This window comes from Sciurus vulgaris, assembly GCF_902686455.1.
Source record: "Sciurus vulgaris genome assembly, chromosome: 6".
In the NCBI taxonomy this organism is placed as follows: Eukaryota; Metazoa; Chordata; class Mammalia; order Rodentia; family Sciuridae; genus Sciurus; species Sciurus vulgaris.
The window spans coordinates 108,339,106-108,358,874 of NC_136466.1; the positions used below are offsets into that span (position 1 = coordinate 108,339,106).

At 41.1% G+C, this 19,769-nt stretch overlaps 1 protein-coding gene across 5 annotated transcripts in view; it reads right to left on the reverse strand.

The window, feature by feature from the left end:
* PDE8B (phosphodiesterase 8B) overlaps window positions 1-19,769 on the reverse strand; it is a 212,931-nt gene that overhangs the window by 8,819 nt on the left and 184,343 nt on the right. For all 5 annotated transcript variants that reach the window (XM_079143574.1, XM_079143572.1, XM_079143573.1 and 2 more), the window contains 7 exons: window positions 13,826-13,868; window positions 12,410-12,487; window positions 10,085-10,161; window positions 8,585-8,749; window positions 6,167-6,212; window positions 5,602-5,737; window positions 4,485-4,683 (listed from right to left, as the gene is read on the reverse strand). In XM_079143574.1, the coding sequence (XP_078999700.1) occupies window positions 4,485-4,683; window positions 5,602-5,737; window positions 6,167-6,212; window positions 8,585-8,749; window positions 10,085-10,161; window positions 12,410-12,487; window positions 13,826-13,868 (744 nt within the window). The remainder of the gene's footprint in view (window positions 1-4,484; window positions 4,684-5,601; window positions 5,738-6,166; window positions 6,213-8,584; window positions 8,750-10,084; window positions 10,162-12,409; window positions 12,488-13,825; window positions 13,869-19,769) is intronic.

The window sequence follows — 19,769 nt, forward strand, 5'->3', positions numbered from 1 at the left end:
ATTACCCATTGGATTCTGGAGACCTAGCCTTAGCTGAGCAGTGGCCTTGGACACATCATGTCACCTTATGATGCTGTGTTATCTGGAGGGAAATGGAACCCCAAGTTGCAGTTGTAGTTGATACCTAAACCCTAACCTAGAATTCATAAACTCCAGTTCTGCAGGAAAAAGTCAAAGGCCTTCTGAATTGCATGCTGTGTGGTATCGCTGTGACTCTCTTCTATGACAGATACAGCAGAGTAGCCTAACATGACAAATACTACTTATTTTGTATGCCCACTTCTGAAAATACCTTGAGAGTGCTAGTAGTAAAGAGCACAGATGTGACAGCACTATTCATATAATGGTAGAGTGATTAGGGCCCAGCAGTAGAGGATCTTGGAGGAGTATAATTTTAGCAGGACCCCAAAGTTAAGGGGGCACTGGCAGCTAAGAATGCAAAGGCAAGAAGAGAAACTCTAACGCTTTCATTATGCAAATTAAGAACCCAAACCAGAGCATCTGGGGATACAAGTATATTCTTAACTTGAAGCTTTAGGAGAAAGTTATCAGACAGGTTCCTGTTATGAAAGAGATGTCATTCTTGGAGTTAATTCATTCAGTAATTATTAGATGCCTACTGGATACCAGTTATCAGGCATAGTATCATAGTTACAGCAATGATTTATATTGACAGTCTCTGCACTAATGGAGTTTATAATCTAGAGGGAGAAACAGAAATAAGTTTTAAAGACACACAAATAGAAGTAACTGTGAGTGGTACTAAGAGAGAATGTACAAATGCTTTGAGACAATATCCACGGGACCTGGTCTAATTTCGGGCAACACCATCCAATAAGCATTCTATGACGATGAAAATGTTTTCCGTCTGTTCTACTCAATACAGTAAACCTTGGTCATGTGTAGCTACTGGAAACTTGCAATGTGGTCCCTGTAATGGAGGAACTAAACTTTTAACTTTATTTAATTTTAATAGCCATGTGTGGCTAATGGCTACCAAACTGGATGACACAGGTACTGAGGGTGGCCAGAGATGGCTTTTCTAAGGAAGTGATTCTCTTTTATGCTGAGGCCTGAAAAATAAATAGGAATTAATCAGGCAACAAGTGATAAGAATAGCCTAGATGAAGTTCCTGAGAGCAAATAAGCAAAAGGGTTATTCAGGAAAACTAGAGAGATCAGCGTGGCTAAAGGACAGGGAGAAAGGGAGAATGTGGTCCCCAGGATGAAGCTGGAGGTGTGGCCATAATTTTTGGTGTGCCCAACTTGCTGACAGGCTTGTGGGAGGGAAACTGCTGCTCAGGTGAGGAAGGCTGAACCTGAAGTACAGATCCCTGACACAGGCTGCTGGTGCTTGTGTTGGCTTAAGGCTGTTGTGTGCTTTGCTGAAAGCTCTGTTCCCCTGAAAAGGAGCCATTTCCATTTTGAATCCTACCTTATGGAGCTGGTAAGCAATCCTGGATTGGTCCCAGGCAACCTGACCAGGTTTCCCAAGCAGCAGTGATGTTATTCTTTTTGACTCTTCTCAGGGTACAGTCTGTGGTGGTAACCAGGTCAAGCAAGCATGACTGACCCCATTTCAGTCCTATCAGAAGAGGCCACTGTAACCTGCAGGGGTGGTCAGCTATCTCCAAGCTCAGGACTCAGAACTGCCTCAACTTGGGCTCAATCTTCAGTGATTCTACCTATACAGTGAGGACCCCTGGGGCCAAGCTCTGGGCCTCCAGCTAGTGCTCCTGTAATATATCTAATCCTGCATGGAACTGGGGGCCAACTTATTTGTTTAGCATTATTTTTACATTTTTAGTGTAGATGGACACAATATCTTTATTTGTTTATTTTTGCGTGTGGTGCTGAGGATCGAACCCAGTGCCCTACAAGTGTTCTACCACTGAGCTACAATCCCAACCCCCTCAATTTAATTTTTAATTTAATTTTAAACTATTCATTGAGATAGATTCAAGTAACTAGAGTAGAAAACACAAGCAGTGCCAGAGAATACCTGCCTTTCCATCCAGTTTACACTGATTTAAACCAAAAACACAATGCCAACGATACTTTTACAAAGGTACCAATAATAGGCTGTGTCCTGCCATTTGGTGAGGACTAACAATGCACCATCTTGTAAGAAATGGCTGAGAGGTGGCAACAGAAAACCAGGCTAGATCACCATCAAAGAGAGAGGAGAAGCAAGGCCCTGCTGAGGTGGTGGTGGTGAAGGGGCATTTGTGGAGAAACTCCCAATCCCTCAGCTGGTGAAATTCCAAATCTCTGGACATGCAGATAACCCTGTATGTGTTTTACTTCTTTAACCAGAAGTAGCTTTGGATCCCATGAGAAAGACTGGCTGAGTGGGTTCCATTCTGGGTCAGCCTTTTAAATGGTTCCTTTTCATGATAGTCATTTAGGTCCAGAGAATGAAAAAGGAATGCTGGCTGTCCTGGCCTCTACTGGCAGTGGTTCCTATGAATCAGTTAAGAGGGGAAAATAATGGGGTCCATAACAAACTGAAGGGGCCTGTCAGCCCTGGGATCAATGTGTCTATGGCTGGATAGAGAATACTTTGTAATAGTGACATTAAGAATTTGAGCTTTCGGGGGCTGAGGCTGTGGCTCAGTGGTAGAGTACTTGCCTAGCACATGTGAGGCACTAAGTTCGATCCTCAGCACCACATATAAATAAATACAAAATAAAGGTTAGGAAAAAAAGAATGCTTAAAAAAAAAGTATTTAACCTTTGGGGCTGGGAGTATAACTCAGTGGTAGACCATGTGCTTATTAGCATGCATAAGGCCTCCAGTTCAATCCCCAGCACACACAAAAAGAAGATTGTAGCTTTACTGTCCCTAAGAAATTAGAGGGACAAATGAATCAAAGAAGAGGTAATGCATTTTCCTAACCTTCTTCTTCAGTGGCAACAGGACTGATGGAAGAGGCCTTAGGAGTAAATCCCATTGCAAGTGCCTCATGGTGGACTACCTGGTAATCTTGAGCTGGTGACTAAACCTCTGAGCTCAAGAGCCTCTAATATCCCAAGTCTCCAAGGTTCTTTGCAGCCCTACATTTTCTGAATCTTTGGCAGGGGCTGCCCAAGTTAGAAAATGTCTTAATTGTAAGCATATTATATCCAGTGTTAGCCTTGTTCCTGCAGCTGTAGTTTAAGAAACTCAATCAGACTTTGAATGCACTAGCAGAACTTAAAGTTGAAAAAAAATACCTATTTTGGAGGAAGGGTGGGCAGGGAGATGATGAAGTGACTAAGCATCTCCTAATTTATCACATCACATGCTCCTGTTTTCCTAGAAGGGCTGTTTAGGTGAGGTTCGCTTCTCACTCAAGACTGTAGCTGCCGAGGATCATGGCCATCTTGGTGTTAATGACCTGGGTGCTGTTCTCAGCTGTGGTAAGACATCAGTTGTGTAACATCGAGCAGTAAAATGGAGGAGCAGAACACACAGCAGGGACGCAGAGGTGCTGTGACTCCTCAGAGGGAGGTGTTACAAACACAGGCTGACATCACAACTACTTTTTTTTTTTTTTTTCAAGTAGAAGACAAAATTCTTCAAAAGCATTCTTGGACCACATTCTTCGCTTTCTTACTGATGAGGCAGAATAATAGTATAAGTCACTGGCAAAACTAATGACACCAGTTTGGATGTCATTTCTACTCCTTTTAATTGTCCCACAGTATCTTCTTAAGCATCCAGGATCTTAATACCCCATCGACACTTGTTTTGAGAAAACAATCTAATGTCAAGCATTCACAGAGAATTCAGTCTGTATATAACCTTTCTCCCAAAGGTATCCAAATTTTAAGTTTTAGTTCTAATTGTAGCAAAGAGATTACAAGCTTCATTGTGCGATCAATGGTAGTTGAGAGAGTGGGGCAATGTGTGATCTCCTGCCAACTTTCCATGGGGAGTACATAAGGCCACCCTACAAATCAGCACTCATGCATGACAGCACTGAACTCTCAGTAAGACTAAGGGATGTGGAACTCTTTCTCAGGTCATTTATATACAGATATACAAATTCATATCTACAACCTACACAAAACATATGCATATGCATGTTAAGTCCATAGCTCATTATTATCTGGATCATAACATTACCAATGGCCAAATCCTGACACTATAACTTAACCTCCAGAACTAGCAACCATTTTCTATAATAATTCAGTTCTGTCCTGCAACCCAGTTTCACACTGCTCCTGATGAATATTTGGAGCACAGGCTCGTGGATCAGCCACACATGTAAAGGAGTCTCTATCGTGGCATAAATTACCATTTTGGGGGAAGGGTGGGCTAGGAAAAAGGTATATTATCTTTATGACACTGAAATGAGCAATTTGGTAGTTGCCCCACCCCCCAAAAATCCTCTGTCAAGTTGGCTGCAAAATAGCTCTTTACCTAATATATTTACTAAGCCTGGGTTCTTGAACCTCTGATCCAGGCAGGCAGTTGGATCAAGACATCAAAATCCTACCTTGACTCTTTCCTTTCCCAGGAAGAAAGCTGTGGCATGCAGGACATCCGCAGCATGGGTGGAGTTATGGTAGGCATTGGAGGAGTGGTAGTTGGCTTCGATCACTTGGAGCCAGGCCCGAAGAGTGGTTTCAGAACAGTTTAAAAATTCACATACTCCAAACCGCGAGAAGACCTTTAAGCCCAGGTAAACCAACGGCCTGCAAAATAGGAAGACAAACCCTGTTGCATTGAATTAACTAGCCCAGAAACTGTTTTCTTTGCTGATATTGGGGAATGGAGGCATTTTTTTTTTCCTTTTCTTCTTAGTTTACTTGAACAGAGGCATAAAAACATCTCCCCAAATTAGTAGGAGATACATCTTCTCCCCAGCCACTTCTTCAACTAGGTGCCTCCTGAGTGTCAATCCAAACTACATCTATATTATCTGTAAGTCACAGGCCCTTTGGTGACTCTGACAACCAGGAGAAATCCCTGGCAGTGCCTTCTTGTCTCCATATAAGTGCTGCACCTGCTTTGTGCTCTCTGCAGAAGCTACTGAGCCTGAGGACAAAAGGAATGGCAAAGTCACATCATTTGGAGTCATGTTACTTATTGAAAGTCATTCATATCCCATAGACCAGCACTGCTGGGAAGAAACAGCCTTCTCTGAGTATAAATGAGATTATTCTAGTTCTCCAGTCTTCTCCCTGCCAACAGCCTGGATTCAAAGAAAAAGCTAGAGAGCTTTTGAATTCATTTTGGGGTGTTTGTGGGGGTGTTGAGGGCAGAGTCTCAATATGTTGCCCAGGCTGTCCCCAAACTTCTGGGCTCAAGCAATCCTCCGGTATAAGCCTCCCAATCAGCTGGGACTACAAGTGTGTGCCACTGAGCCCTGCCTCAAATTCATTTTATAGGGTGGAGCTTCAACAAGTTTGGGAACGAAAACACTTAGAACTCCTGGCTCACTAGCACAAAGGGGTGCCCTGAGATCAGAGGACACTTGGGCTGTTCCCAGATCTTTCCCACTCTGTAAAGGAGCTGACTCAGGACATACACCTCCCTCTAAGTTTCCAGACCTGAAGGCCTTGAACATGGCCATCAATCCCACCTAGACTACAGCAAGAGATGTCATATACCTTTTGTGTGTAACCGCTTCCAATTCAAAGATGTTGAAGTCCCAACTTTCCTCATTATCGAGTAATTGGGCAATACTAGGGGGAACGTCGTTGATGGTTATTGGCATTGCGAGGTGACTGTGACTCTGGTGCACATCTGAGCAAACAGATGGAATGGGAGGCTGGTTAACTGTGGATCCCGAGTGCCCCTGAGCACCTGTCATCATCTTCATGGTTGCCACTAGAAAGAAAGTCTTGAACTTCCAAAGGTAGAAAGATTGTTCACATCAAGGTCCTGCTCTAACACTGCGAAACCTCGAGAACCCCAAACAGGAAATAAGTCAGTCAGTATGACTGTCTAAATGTATAGAGGTTTGCAATTCTTAATCTTGCAGTGCTGAATAATTAGAAGACCTTTTAATTAGGAGACCTAATTTCAAATAGGAGCCATAAAGAGGTACAAACTCAAGTGAGATCAACTGGAAGTAATACCAAGCCCCGTCCCTGCTGAAACGATAATTTCAACACTGGCGATGGCACAGGCTAACAATGGCTTATTATAACAGGTGAAGGGATGAGAACTTACTCTTTGTAAACACGTACTCATTTCCTGACAATCTTCTCAAGCCATCCTGGAATAAAAATGAGATGCCGTTAGAAGCACGTTTACGTATCATCATTGTTCTCTCATTTCCTTCATTAGCCAGAGCTCTGAATCCTGAACAACCACTCAATCTGCAACCCCACATAGAGGCAGAGCTCAAAATTAAATCAGAACCATAGCTGTCAGACAGATGATACCCTCTATTCCAGGGCTATTGTCCCAAGAGGTGAACTGGGTCTAAAGTGGGCATGACTTTGTGCAGGCCTCACACCCAAGCTGCGGGTTGGCTCAGTTATCATGGCATCTTTTCTGGCATTTTGAAGCCCCATAACTGAAATCATAGAAGAGATTTTGCTCTGGATTTTGCTTTTGATATGTCCAAAGTCCCTCATAGGGACTGTTATTCTTATGTTCTCAGATTTGCATTTTGAAGAGCCAGAACCATGGGCCACATTTTGGGGTCACCTTCTAATATAAAATCTCCAAGGAGTTGGGCCAATTTTTTACTAGAAACTAAATTACTTTTTTCTAGCCACATTTTATGTGGGCATTGCTGCTAACCTTTAAAAAAAAAATTCTGGGTTTGAGGAGAAGCAAAATAAGAGTGGACAGAATTTCAGTATTCTGCCATTTATTGGCTCTTAAACTTGATCCAGATCCTGTAAAGCTTCTTGAATCTGAAATCCTTGCCTCCACCTTTCATTCCTAAGTACTTCACTATTTATATCTTTGCTTAAGGATCATTTAAAATTGCTTGTTATCTGGGGAAAATGTGTATAAGTTTTAAAGTGCTAATAGTTATGAAGGGGTTCCCTGAAGTCACAACCTGGATCTTTAGGTCAATAGCTTAATATTAAACTACAGATGAGCAGATAAGTAACCGCAGCTACACCTGTCCTTCCGCTAAGTCAGGGATGGTGATTCTCTGTTTCTTTGTTTGTTTTTTCTTCTTTGCCTTTCTTTCTCCAATTTTAAAAGGCAAACAAAAATGAGGTGGACATCTGTATGGGTCCTCACAGCATTATCTGGGCAGGAAGCCCAAGAAGATAGAGCAATGGGGGAGGGAGGCAGGAAGCTTATTCCTGGAACAAGCATTCTCCTGCTGCTGCCCCTGCAGTGGCTACCCTCTTGCCAGTCCCTTGACAGTGTTCTCTAGAAGTTTAAGTCTATGCTTTCATTGTAATGGGGCAGCCAAGACCAGCCCAGGACCAAGGAAGGAACAGGAGGTGACTCAAAATATAGGCAGAGAATAGACTGGAAAGCCAAGCAACACTCAGTATTTGGAGGCAGGGCTAGAGAGCAACCTTAAAAATTAAACTTCTACATGGCTCTTAGGCTAGTTTTAGCATCTGATGAGGAGCCCAAACAAATAATTTTAGTTTTCTTCTTTTTCTTCATTTGCTAATAGATGATTAAAACCAAAGAGTTCACAGGAAAACATTACAGCAGGCTGAGTCCTTAAACTTCAGCTGCTCTTGGTGTTTACACACCAGTGCTGTTTCTTGGTGTGTCGACAGGGGTGGTTCCTCCTCTTGCCCCCACTGCTTTTATCTAATTATAAATGGAACTTTATATAAACTAAAGAAAAGGATTCTATCTAAAGAAAGGATTCTATAGCTAAGATTCTGGAAACTGCTGTTGTCTAAATACAAACCCTTTCATTACACAATCATTCCTTGGTATCTTCAGGGGATTAGTTGCAGGGCCACCCCTGTATACTAAAATCTGAGGATGCTAACATTATATATAAAATGGCATGATATTTGCATACAGCCAGTATACATCCTCCATGTAGTCCATGTACTTTAAATCATCTCCAGACTGGTAACACCTAATACAATGCAAACAGTTATTACATTGTTTAGGGAATAATGACCAAAAAAGTCTGCACATGTTCTACTGTCTTATGTGTGGAGTTTTTTTCCTTTTCTTTTGCTGGTTGTCATTCTGTGGTTGGCTGAACCTGCAGAGCAGAACGCCATGGATACAGAGGGCCAACTGTGTAGGTAAATTCAGAGATCCAAGGAAATATAACTGTGACCCTTATCCAATACTATAATCTAGACCAAGAGGAATAAGCAGCACACAAGGCCTATGTCATTCCCATCTTGCATGTTTAGCCCTCAATCACTCGCTGATTCACTCCTTACTGTAGTAGGAATTCAGAAGGGCTATCTCCCATTGCTGTGGTCAATCAGCCTTATGAAAAAATAAATGCAAGAATCACTTTAGAATCATCACACATAATACATAAATTAATGCAGTTGCTTCTTGGTTATACTGATGTTATTCTACACAACAGGTATTTCTGCAACTACAGGTAACAGTTTACATGTTAGATGTATACTAGAAGGTACTTGATGTGGTCCCTCTGCATTCTGGCTTTTCCTCATCACTCACAGTCATTAGGCCTCCAACAAGATCACTGGTATGAGGATCTTCATCTTTGGTACCCAGCTGAGGGGAATATAATTCTGTGGTCCGTAAAATTTCTAGAACTCTGTCCAAGGCTTCTGCTACTGTGACGGGACTGTTTTCTTGGGCTGCATTGATTATATTTATAACCTAAGGAAGAAAGCAAGAATAAATAAAATGAATTATAAATTATAAATATAAAGATGCTACTTCCCAAAAGTCTTATATAGGTCTGGAATCTAGAAAAAAAAAATAGTGCATGATATATCTTACTGTTCAAAAGTCACCCCCTCCAACTTGCTGAAGCATACTTTGCTTGTGATCATGCTGTCCTATGTCCTCCCACCTCTGAACCAGGCTCCTTTGTTGACCATTCTCTAGCTTTCTTCTCCAGGCTAGAGTTCCTCAGATACTGGTTCTGGTCCTCTCTCTCATTCTGTGGACCTTCCAGGAATGATATTTTATTTCCATGACTCTGGACACAAATGATCCAAAACTAAGAGCTCTGAAATATACCTCCAGCCTCCAGACTTGTAGTTTAGCTGCCTATCGGACATATCTACTGGAATACTGTACATGTCTGAAACTAAACTCATGATCTTGTTTCCCTTCCCCCAAAGCAAGCAAATAAACATTTTTTAAAAAAAAATCAAAGACAAAAGTTGTGCTCCCTCTCTGGTTCCTAAACTGCAGTAGAGAGCACTTCTATCCACCTCATGCTCTAGCCAGAAACCTTGGAGACCCTGCTTGGCAGGTCACTTTCCCTCATTCCTCTCCCCATTCTGACAACTCCGGATGATTGTAACCCTAAACATTTCTGGAGCTATTCATTTCTCTTTACCTCCACTGCCTGAATTCTAGTCCTGCTACCCCATTTCTTGCCTAGAATTTGAGAAAGGCCCCGAATTGGTCTTTTGTCGACATGGCAGCTGAGTGTGCTTCTCATTTACACACCTGATCATGCCACACCTAGGCTAAGCTCAATGATTTCTGCTGCATATGAACTATTACAGCCTTCTTATGGCCCAATTGACCAGAATGAGCCAAGCCCCACACAAACCACACCATCATCTTCTGCCCTCTACTCACCAAGCTCCTGCTTCCCTGACTTCCTTTCATCTGGAAAAATAACTTAGTACTTTCTTCCTTGCCATTCCTGCTCCCTGTAGTCTTCTCTTCTGGACCAACATGCTTCAAGTTTTGCTTCTAACATTACTGTCTCTACAGAGAGACCTTCCTTGACCACCTTTTCACCCAGCCTACATTTGGACTCTACTCTCATTTTCTCTCAGAGAGTCCTGTGGTTTTCCTTCCTAGCACTTACTGTATTTTATAACTGTACATTTATTTATTATGTTTGCTTGCTTAATATCTGTTTCTCCCACTAGACCATGAACTCCATGTCATTTGTAGAATGTATCTCCAGAATACAGCCCAGGAATAGCAGACCCTGACTGCAGAGGGAAGGCAGCACCTGCCACTCACCTTTGTGATGGGAGCTTCAATGGTCATGGAGTGAATCCTTGCCATGGATGGATAGCGACGATTCTGCAAGCTTGGTGCTGGTGAGAAGGAAAGTAAGTTATGATCTGGTTCAGGCTCAGCATGGCCAAGTGTAGGTAAGAAATTCGTGAACCTGGAGCCTCTCCTGGGACCACCTTCCCACCAAAGAAATAAGGAATTCACCCATCTCTTTTTCCCAAAAGGTTGACAGCTCAACCATGACTAGCCCAAGCCAGGAACGATGATCTGGCTTGGGACTTTGGCAGAAGGAAGGCTTGACAAGTTCCTGGTCCACACAGGGAAATTCAGTAGATGGCTGATTCCAAGAGCCTAATGATCCCCAGAACTCCCTTTTCCACAAGTCACTAAGCCCTGGGGCAATTCCATCACTTTCAGTCTTGAGCTGCTGGCCACATGACTGATTAACTGTGCAGCCTGGAGGGAAGGTACAGGTCAAGGCAAGGTATGGGCACCAGACCAAGCTCACTCTCGGTATAAATTGGGGCCACTCAAACTTTGTTCCTGAGCCTTTAGGTTCATAACACCCAGAGCTCATGGTAGATCCAGCTGTTAGCTGTAGAAACCTACATTTAAAAATGACTTTATTTTTTGAATAGCTATTGCTTCCATGTGGTTTAAAATTCAAAAGGTAGAACTTCACTTTAAAAGCACTGTTTTCATCAGACCTTCTCACCTTCCTTTGTGAGGTAGGCAGGAGAGATTGGGTCTCCATTTCCTAGATGAGACAATCAATCCAGCCAACATCAGCAGAGCTGCCTGCTCCAGGGTCCAGGTGGCAGCCACTGCGGGCCCTGCCTGTGCTCTTTCACCTCAATTTTGCCCATGTTGGAGACATGATGATACCCACCCCCCAAAATCTCCCCAAACCGAACTAACCCAGTTCAAGTTCCTCATCCATGATTTTTTCCATCTATATGTTTATCTAATTGTATCATCAACCTATCTCAAAATATTTCAATCTGTATTCTCTACAGCACATCCTTGGTCTCAATCACTTTCGTTCCATGTCAGTCAGTTCATCTTGTTCCACAAATCATCTCTAGACTCTTCATTTCGCACTATTTCAGCTACCTCCCTCATATCTGGGCTTCCTACTTGACCTTTCTATTTATTCCTTTAAATCACAATTCATACAACTCTCTTTTCCATGACAGGCAACAGCCACCTCCTCCTCATGCCTTTACAGTTGCCAAATAAAAACCAAATGAGGGGTAGGTATGTGGCTCAGTGGGACAGCACTGACTTAGCATGTGATCCCCACTACCATGAACAAAAACAAAACAAAACAAAATGAGTGAGATCTATTAATCCATTCTTGGTTCTTGAGCTCTGCTCTCTAGCATTTAACACTGCTGGCCACCCTGTTTCTTGCCGCCTCCATGTTCTTGACTTGTGACACTGTGCTCACAAGGCTCACCCCACCCTCTCTGTTCTCTTCAATTTTCCTATTCCTGTGCCTTTTCACTGAAGGTGGGCCTTCAGGCTTAGGCTTAGACCCTCTGTTTTTTTACCACACACACAATCCTTGGAGAAGTTCTTCTGCTCATGGCCTCATTTGTACCTCTAGGATTCCCAAACCCACATCTCTAGCCCCAGCCCCAGTCTTGCATTTCAGCTTCCCAGGCACCTCCACTGAAATAAAATGCATCATCTTCTCTTAACCCCAACCTGGCCACACCTAGGGACTCTCCTATTTCTGTAACTATTACTTCTAATTTCCCAAGTACCTAGGAATGACATTTCAGAATTGCCCTTGACTTTTCCATCTCTCCACAAATCCAACTGGTTTGTTGGCCTGATTCATTGAACTCAAAAAGTATTTTGCTAAATTCTGCCTTGCAGGGCAGAAATGTTTTGCTAAATTCTGACTCACAGTTTATGTGACATTTTTTTAAGGGGAAGTAAGTGCATGTAACAGGTACATGGAAAAACGGGTGTGTGTCAGAGTCGGGAAGCCAGGATGTTGGCCCCACCTTAACCTCTAGTACCAAGAATGACCTTGGCGAGCTATGGAAGCTGAGCTGCTTAGGTGGTTATGTGGCCTGACACAACTTAGACCATGAAGGAAAAAGTATATAGAGCCTTCAAAGAGAAGACAAAAACCACAAAAGGAATAAAAAAAAAAGTTAACAAAACTCCAAAAAATTTTCAGCTTACTTGGGGGGTGGGAGACAGTTTAGTTGAAATATTTCTTCTTGGAATTTGTATGCTGATGAATTCTTGACCATGTTCTTCTATCATTTTCTACATTTTAAAAAGGTCAAAAAAATCTTCAAAACTTCTTACCATCACTGCCTCGAGATGATATGGATTTCACATCAATGGACTCTTTCCTCCTGTTCTTATACCTGAATGAGTGAGGTTCTTAGGATTTCAGATCAGAAGAGAAGAAATGATTAGTTTTCAGCACATTCATAGGTAATGTTTACATGTTTTCCTCTTATTCTTTAAAGAAAGCAAGGTTGCTTTTTAACTCTAGAAAATAATTTAACAAATAATAAACCACTTTCTCTTCAATTCATCAAGACACACAAAATTATTTGTATTACCAGTAGTAAAATGATGTCTTTGTCTTTTGATGCTTTGTTACAACATGGGCATGAAGATTATCATAAAGGGTTATTGAGTTACATAAGTAAAATATCATTTTGAAAATAACCATTAAAACTTAGGGAAGTTTGGGGAGATTCATCAACACACACTACATCTGTTCATTTGCATATGAATCTCTTTAGATACGCATAGATTTTATCATATAATTTCACTACTTGCTGTTTCCACTTCATAATGTCATGGGCATTTTTCTACATAAAATTTTTTTGAGGGAGGAGGACTGGGGATTGAACCCAGCCACACTTTACCACGGAGCTACATCCCAAGCCCTTTCTATTTTTTATGTTGAGTTAAGGCTTGCTAAGTTGCTGATGGTGGCTTTGAACTTGCAATCCTCCTGCCTCAGCTTCCAGAGCTGCTGGGATTACAGGTGTGTGGCCACCTCACTCCTCTGTATGTCAATTTTTAAAACCACTTTACTGTCCTAAGAAATCTGATTCAACTAAAAAATGGTAAAAATAAGAACAAAACCTGAATTGTATTTATACAGCATAAAGTAAAGCAGAAGTACAATAAAGTTAATCTGAACACTACAGTCATAGAAACCTGTGTCTTATGTGATCTAACTTAAAATATTTACTTGTCCTTTGCCTGATATTCATTTTTTTGACAGGAAACCAAGGATCAGAGTCTTGCCCAGTTGAAATAGGATCTCAGGGCACCTTCTTACCAGGCGAGGGCCTAGCCACATTTTCTCATTGGATGGTCAGTCACCACTTATTGCAAAGAAAGGAAAGAATGGACATAGTTGAATCACCACCATAGTCTCATCTGCTTCCAATCCAACCAGTCTCCTCTAGACTTTTGAGCCACTCTATTTTGAATTTATCTGTTCTTAGTAGTCTCTAACCAAGAAAAAAGAACACCAAGATGGGGGAAGCATGGATGAAGATTCAAGGAATTTTTAAAGGGTCCTATTTTCTCTCTGGCTCTCCAACCATCTAATGTTAGCACTTGGATTTTAGCAATCCATGTTTTGGCATGGCAAATGTCAACCTAAATTTCTTCAGAGCAATTAAACTTGAACCCACAATTGCCTTCTACACATATTAGTCTACACATATTAGAGTCAAATCAAAGTATTCTTACCTGTCTGAGAATTGTCTCCTGAATCACGATGAATCTTGTGAATCTAAAGTCATTCAGAAGTTTGGAAGAAACAAGAGAGATTTTAAATAGAGCATTTGCTATATTTCTCAATATATATGTATATATATATATATATAAAAAAAAAAAACTCCGAAGATTTCAAGAAAGCAAAAAGTTGCAGGCAGGATGAATAGATGAAAGATGTATACCACGTGACAAGACTACAAATGTTCTATCACTATCAGACGCTCAGAACAGCTGAGCCTAAGAGCAGGCAAATACCCCAGGACCTACTTTCTAAGCTGTTCTCCAGTCAGCTGTTCTAATGTTGACAGTCTGCAGAAATGCAGAATGACAAAAAGCCATACCTAAATTTGAAGTAACATATATAACCTGTAATTGCTTCTCAGCCTTCTGACTTAGGCCAAGTGTAGTATTTGTACTTATCCATCTAATTACAACCTGTTTGTTTCAGATATTTTATAAAAAATTTTCTGTAATATAAAAGTAATCTAAATTTTAGTTCAGGATATTTTTTTCAGACCTTCCAAAAGTTCTTCAAATGCTCCTCAATTACAGAGCCAATTTATAAAATGTTTCTTCACAGTGAGATCTGAACTTGAGATGCTGTTCTGCACCTATTTCTTTCTCATTTTCAGATTTTTTGTGTGCTAATGATTTTGTGCTAATGCTCAATAAATACCAGTCAAATGACAAAATGAAGCCATTAGCACAAGAAATAAATATGCTTCCTTGAGGGCTGTGCATCTCTTGCATTTATAACTGACCAAGGCGCTATTGGTGGGGCACATTTTGTTCTATCACACTTATAATTGTGCTGCTTCACTGCCAATTCCACTTGCTTCCATCCAGGGCTCAGACCATCAAACCTTTGCAGCCACTCAATGAAGGGACGAGGTTAACTTGGAAAATCAGAGGGTGTGGGAGCATCGGTGAAGGAAGATTAGTATGGCTTAGCAACATCCACTGTTATGGCTAGAAATCACACAGGTATTAGACATAGGCAAAATGTTCCAGCCTCATGGAACCACTGAAACATAATCATGTAAAATGTAAGTGTTAAAATGAGGTTTCCTATGAACTATTCAGCTCAGTCTATTCCACACAATTATAGAAACAATTACATGACCCACCTCTGTGCTACCTTGGTCATTATATCACTAAGGGTTTTGACTCTGATATCCCATAATTATGGGTCCTTTTATTTCTTCTGTGAACAATTATTTTATATTTTCCTTTAGAAATAAAGTCTACTTAATATAAAGCTAGTAAGCTCAGTGTGAATTTTTATGCTAGCTGAAAGAATGAAACTTTTGCCTTGTTTTGTTTTCTCCATCAGCTCTAGCTCAAAAGCAAGTGATTTTTAAATATGTAGTTTTTCTCTCTGAATCAAAATACATCTTCTCTTCCGGAGCAAGGGCCCACAACTTCCAGTATTAACAAAGAACAAAAACCCTTTTCCTCATATTTTGTGGGCCCACAGGCCAGCTGACCTCAACATGGGGGTTTGTGCTGTCTGGAGTGGAGCCAAAAGGAGCATAAGGTCTAGCAGATTTGCAAATCGATCCTGTTTTGCGGGGTGGGAATGCACCCCCTCCTCTGAGGTGAAGAAGAGTGGATAGGGAAGGATGCAGACCATAGGTACAGTTCCCCTTCTGGGTGGCACTGCTGCATCTTTCTCGAGATGCTACATGTGGCACTTTCTGCACTGAACACACTGCCCCCAGATTGGCTCCTGGGCCTCTGATCTGCTCTCTCTCTTTGGCCTACTGCCAGCAGCAGAGCCCAGAGATACTCCTTGCTTTGAAAGCAGAGATCCTTCAGGGTGGCATCAAGGATCCTTTGCTGTGATTCACTTTGTGATGCTTTGGACCAGTGGCAGCACGGGACGACCTTTCACACCCCAGCAGTGCCAGGTTTTTAATCAAAGCTCTCTGGCTGATGATCTATGTGCCTCTCCTGAATACCCCATTTTACAACTCAAGTTCACTTGGATGACAAATTCTTTTAGAATGAGAATTTCTTCTACCCACCAGTCATTTATAACCTGGTAGGAATTATTCCATCAAAATTATTTTCCTCTTAACAGTTGAGCTGAGAATATAAATAGGGATGAGTGATTCTGTAGATCTGTGTTCTCTGTGGTGGGCAGCTACATGAGGCTCACAGGCTTGGGGACTGTGGGCAGGAAGCGGGTTAAGCTTTACCTTGTGACAACACACATCTCTTACATGTTTTCCAGGGCTGGCAGCTGTCCATTTGCGATCTAATCATTACAACACCCTTGCAAGGGAGAAAGTAGCACCATTCCTTTGGACAAATAAGGAAGCTGAGGTTTTAAGAGGGTAAGTAAATTCCTTAAGACACATAACTAGTACAGAGAGCCCAACGTCAAGACATGGTCCCTGTTATGGTTTGGATGTGAGATGTCCCCCAAAAGCTCACGTGAGACAATGCAGGAGAAATGATTGGCTTGTAAGAGTCTTGACCCAATCAGTGGTTTAATCCCTGATAGGATTAATTGAAGTGGTAGGGTGTGGTTGGGGGGTATTGGAATTGGGGCATGGCTTTGGGGTGCATATTTTGTCTCTGGAGAGTGGAGTTGCGCTCTCTCTGCTTCCTGATCACTGTGATGTGAGCTGCTTCCCTCCACCACCCTCTCCCACCATGATGTTCAGCCTCACCTTGAGACCCGAGGAATGGAGCCAGTCTTCTATTGACTAAGACCTCTGAAACTGTGAGCCCTCAAATAAACTTTTCCTCCTTTACAGTGGTGCTGGTTGGGTCATTTAGTCACAGCAGTGAAATAGCTGATTAAAACAGTCTATTTAGTTCTAAACCCAACTGCTCTATTCCACTGCTTCCTACAGAAAGGCTCCAGAAGGGAATTCTCAGGCCCTGGCTTATTAAGCCGAGGTGTAAGGAAATATCTCTTGGATCAATGCAGGACTTCTATTTGAAATATAATTCTTGAAATTTTGGGGATGGTTTAAATTTCTCCTATCAAAAGGTTTTATCCCTTGTTTGCTAAAGCAAAGAGGTCAGAATTCAATGTACTCATGCCAGTCACTCTCTCCACAGTGTGGTATCTTTTTTCCTCTTGTAAAATCTTAAAATGTAGAATATTTTCATGTGCAGAACTGGCCTGGAATAGTGATACTGTGCATTACTGGAGAACTAGAGACTTTGGCACTATGGTTTATGTGCAATGAATTCCACCATTCCTGGCCTATGAAACTCTGTCAGCATGTCCTTGGAGGCTTACAGCTTAGTGGGAGACTCATAATTTTAAACCTTTAATTATTTAAAGTACTACAGGTTGCTGCAAATTTTGCTGCTGTGCTAAATGCTGTATTTACAAACACCTGGTTATGCTTAACTCTAAAAAGCACAATGAACTCTGGATTTGTGTATGCACAGGCTCATAGATAATTTCAGGGTCATTGTTTCTTAAATAATCACTTAAAAATTATATTTTCTCTCCACACCCCCCAGAATGTCTAAAACTAAAGGAATTTTATCAAGGATAAAGAACTACTGAAACTTAACATGATATTGGAGGAAATATAAAATGGTAACCACTTTAAGAAAAGGTCTGGCAGCTTCTTTCAAATATATATATACATATATATTTCAAATATATATATATATTTGTATATATGTATATATATATATACAGACACACACACACATATATATACAAATACACACACACACATATATACACACTAATTGTGTGTGTGTGTGTGTGTGTGTGTGTATCTCCTATGACCCAACAGTTCTACCCCTAAGTATTTCCCAAGAAAAACAAGATCTTTTATTCACAGAAAGACTTGTATATGAATGTTCAAAGCAGCCCAGAGCTGGAAACAGCCCAGAAGTCTAAGAATAGGAGAAGTACACTGAAGAGGATTGAGAAAAAGAATAGTTAGTAATAAAAAGGGGGGAAAAATGACTGATACATACAAAATAGATGAGTCTCAAAAACATGATCATAAGGAAAAGAAGCCAAACACAACAGAATGCACACTGGAAGAAACTCTAACCAACCTATGATTAAACAATTCAAAACAGTGGTTCCATCTAGGGTGGGTGAGACGGTGGAGGGGGCAAAAGGTCATGAGGGAATTTGGAGGACAGTGAGGTCTGCTCTCTTGATAGCATTGGGTTTGCAGAGTTATCTGCATTTGTCAAAACTCAAAGTAGACTGTACTTAAGGTTTGTACATTTCTCTGTAAATAATTTCTACCTTAGAAAAATCACATTAAAACTTCAGTTAGTAATATGCATGTTGATCTGAAAATGTACTGACATTTACAACTTTTGAGCTGGAAATTTATCAAAAAATAGGATGAACTTGGGAATGAGTAGAGGGACACAGATGGATATATGATTGAACAAAATGCTAATTATAAAAACCGAAGTGGTAGGTACAGAGTTATTCACTTAAAGTTCTTCCAACTTTTCTATATGTTCAAAACTTTTCATAAGAATGTGTTGGGAAAATTGTGTGTTCAACTGAGTATAAGGATTGATGGTTAAAAATCAGAAGTCTGAAGTACAATTTTAAAATCCGTGAAATGAACAAGATGAAGGAAATTGAGAAAAGCCTGGAACCAAGCAAGGTGAATGACATGTCACGGTCTCTGGGACTCCCTATCATGAGCCTGGGCATGAGATGATGCGCTACTTCAAACCGTAACTAGGAGGAAAAAAAACATAACTAAGGAATTATAAACAGCAGCTGCCAATCTAAGAAGTGTCATGTTTACTTAGATAACCATTTAAAACGCTAATTTTATTAATTTGATTGATTTTATAAATTGTGGAGAAATTCTTGGAGAAAAGCCCTGAGATATAATGAAATGAAAACATCACTCTTAATGATGATGTGTTCAATCAACCTTTAAAAAAAACATAAGATTTTTTAGCAATTAAAATGAGTCAACCCAAAAGAAAAAGAAAACCCCTTACTGACTATAAATTTTAAACCCAAAGAAGTAATGTAGAATTTGATAGAAGACTAAATAAATAAACAACAATATCTAAAATGAGTCAAGGCCAGGATCAATAAACACGTCAGCAAACAAATATTAGATGCCTCCTTCAACATTCATTTTAGAATCACCTTGGGAAGGTGAATAGCATTTGGTAGCAAAGTTTGAGTGTGATTTTGTCCTTACTGAATGACAAGGTCAAAGGTATCAGAATCACAATTAAATCAATGGCTATCCCAGCCTTCAAGTGTGGAATCCTCCTTTCTGCTTTCTTTTCCTCCCTTACCCTGTGTCCAGTCCATCATCCAGTCCTGTCAATTCTCTTTCAAAATACCCCTGGGATCACCTGCATCTCTCTACCATCAGCACTCTTCTGGACTTGGCAATAGCCCCACCCACTCCATTCTCAACTCTACAACCAGTACAAGCTCACGTAATCCTGTCACTCTTCTGCTTAAAACTCCCACTTCTCACTGGTCTTAGGGACAACTCTGGATAGCAATCTGGCTAGGAAGCTCTGCCATGTGGCCTGGCCCCTGCCAGGTCTCCAGCTGTATCACTGACCCCTGGGACTCTTCCCATAGGTCTCAGCCACAGACCATGCTGGCTTCCATTCCTCTAATTCTCCCATACCCTTTACTACCTCATGACATTTGCACGTGTGCCTCCTCTGCTCTGGAAGCTTCCCAAATCAGTCTTTGTCCTCCAGATTTTAGCTCAGAAGTGATTTGCACAAGAAAGCCTTCCCGGATACTTCCTGCCCAGTTTTACAAGCTCAAGCCCTACTGTCACATGTTCTCAATGGACTTTTCTCCTATTGGATTTGTCATAGTTCATAACTTTGTATTTTTTGACTAATATCTGTTCCCCTGCCAAACTGTAAGTTCTATGGACAGGGGTTATTTCTAATTTGATTGCCTTCATAT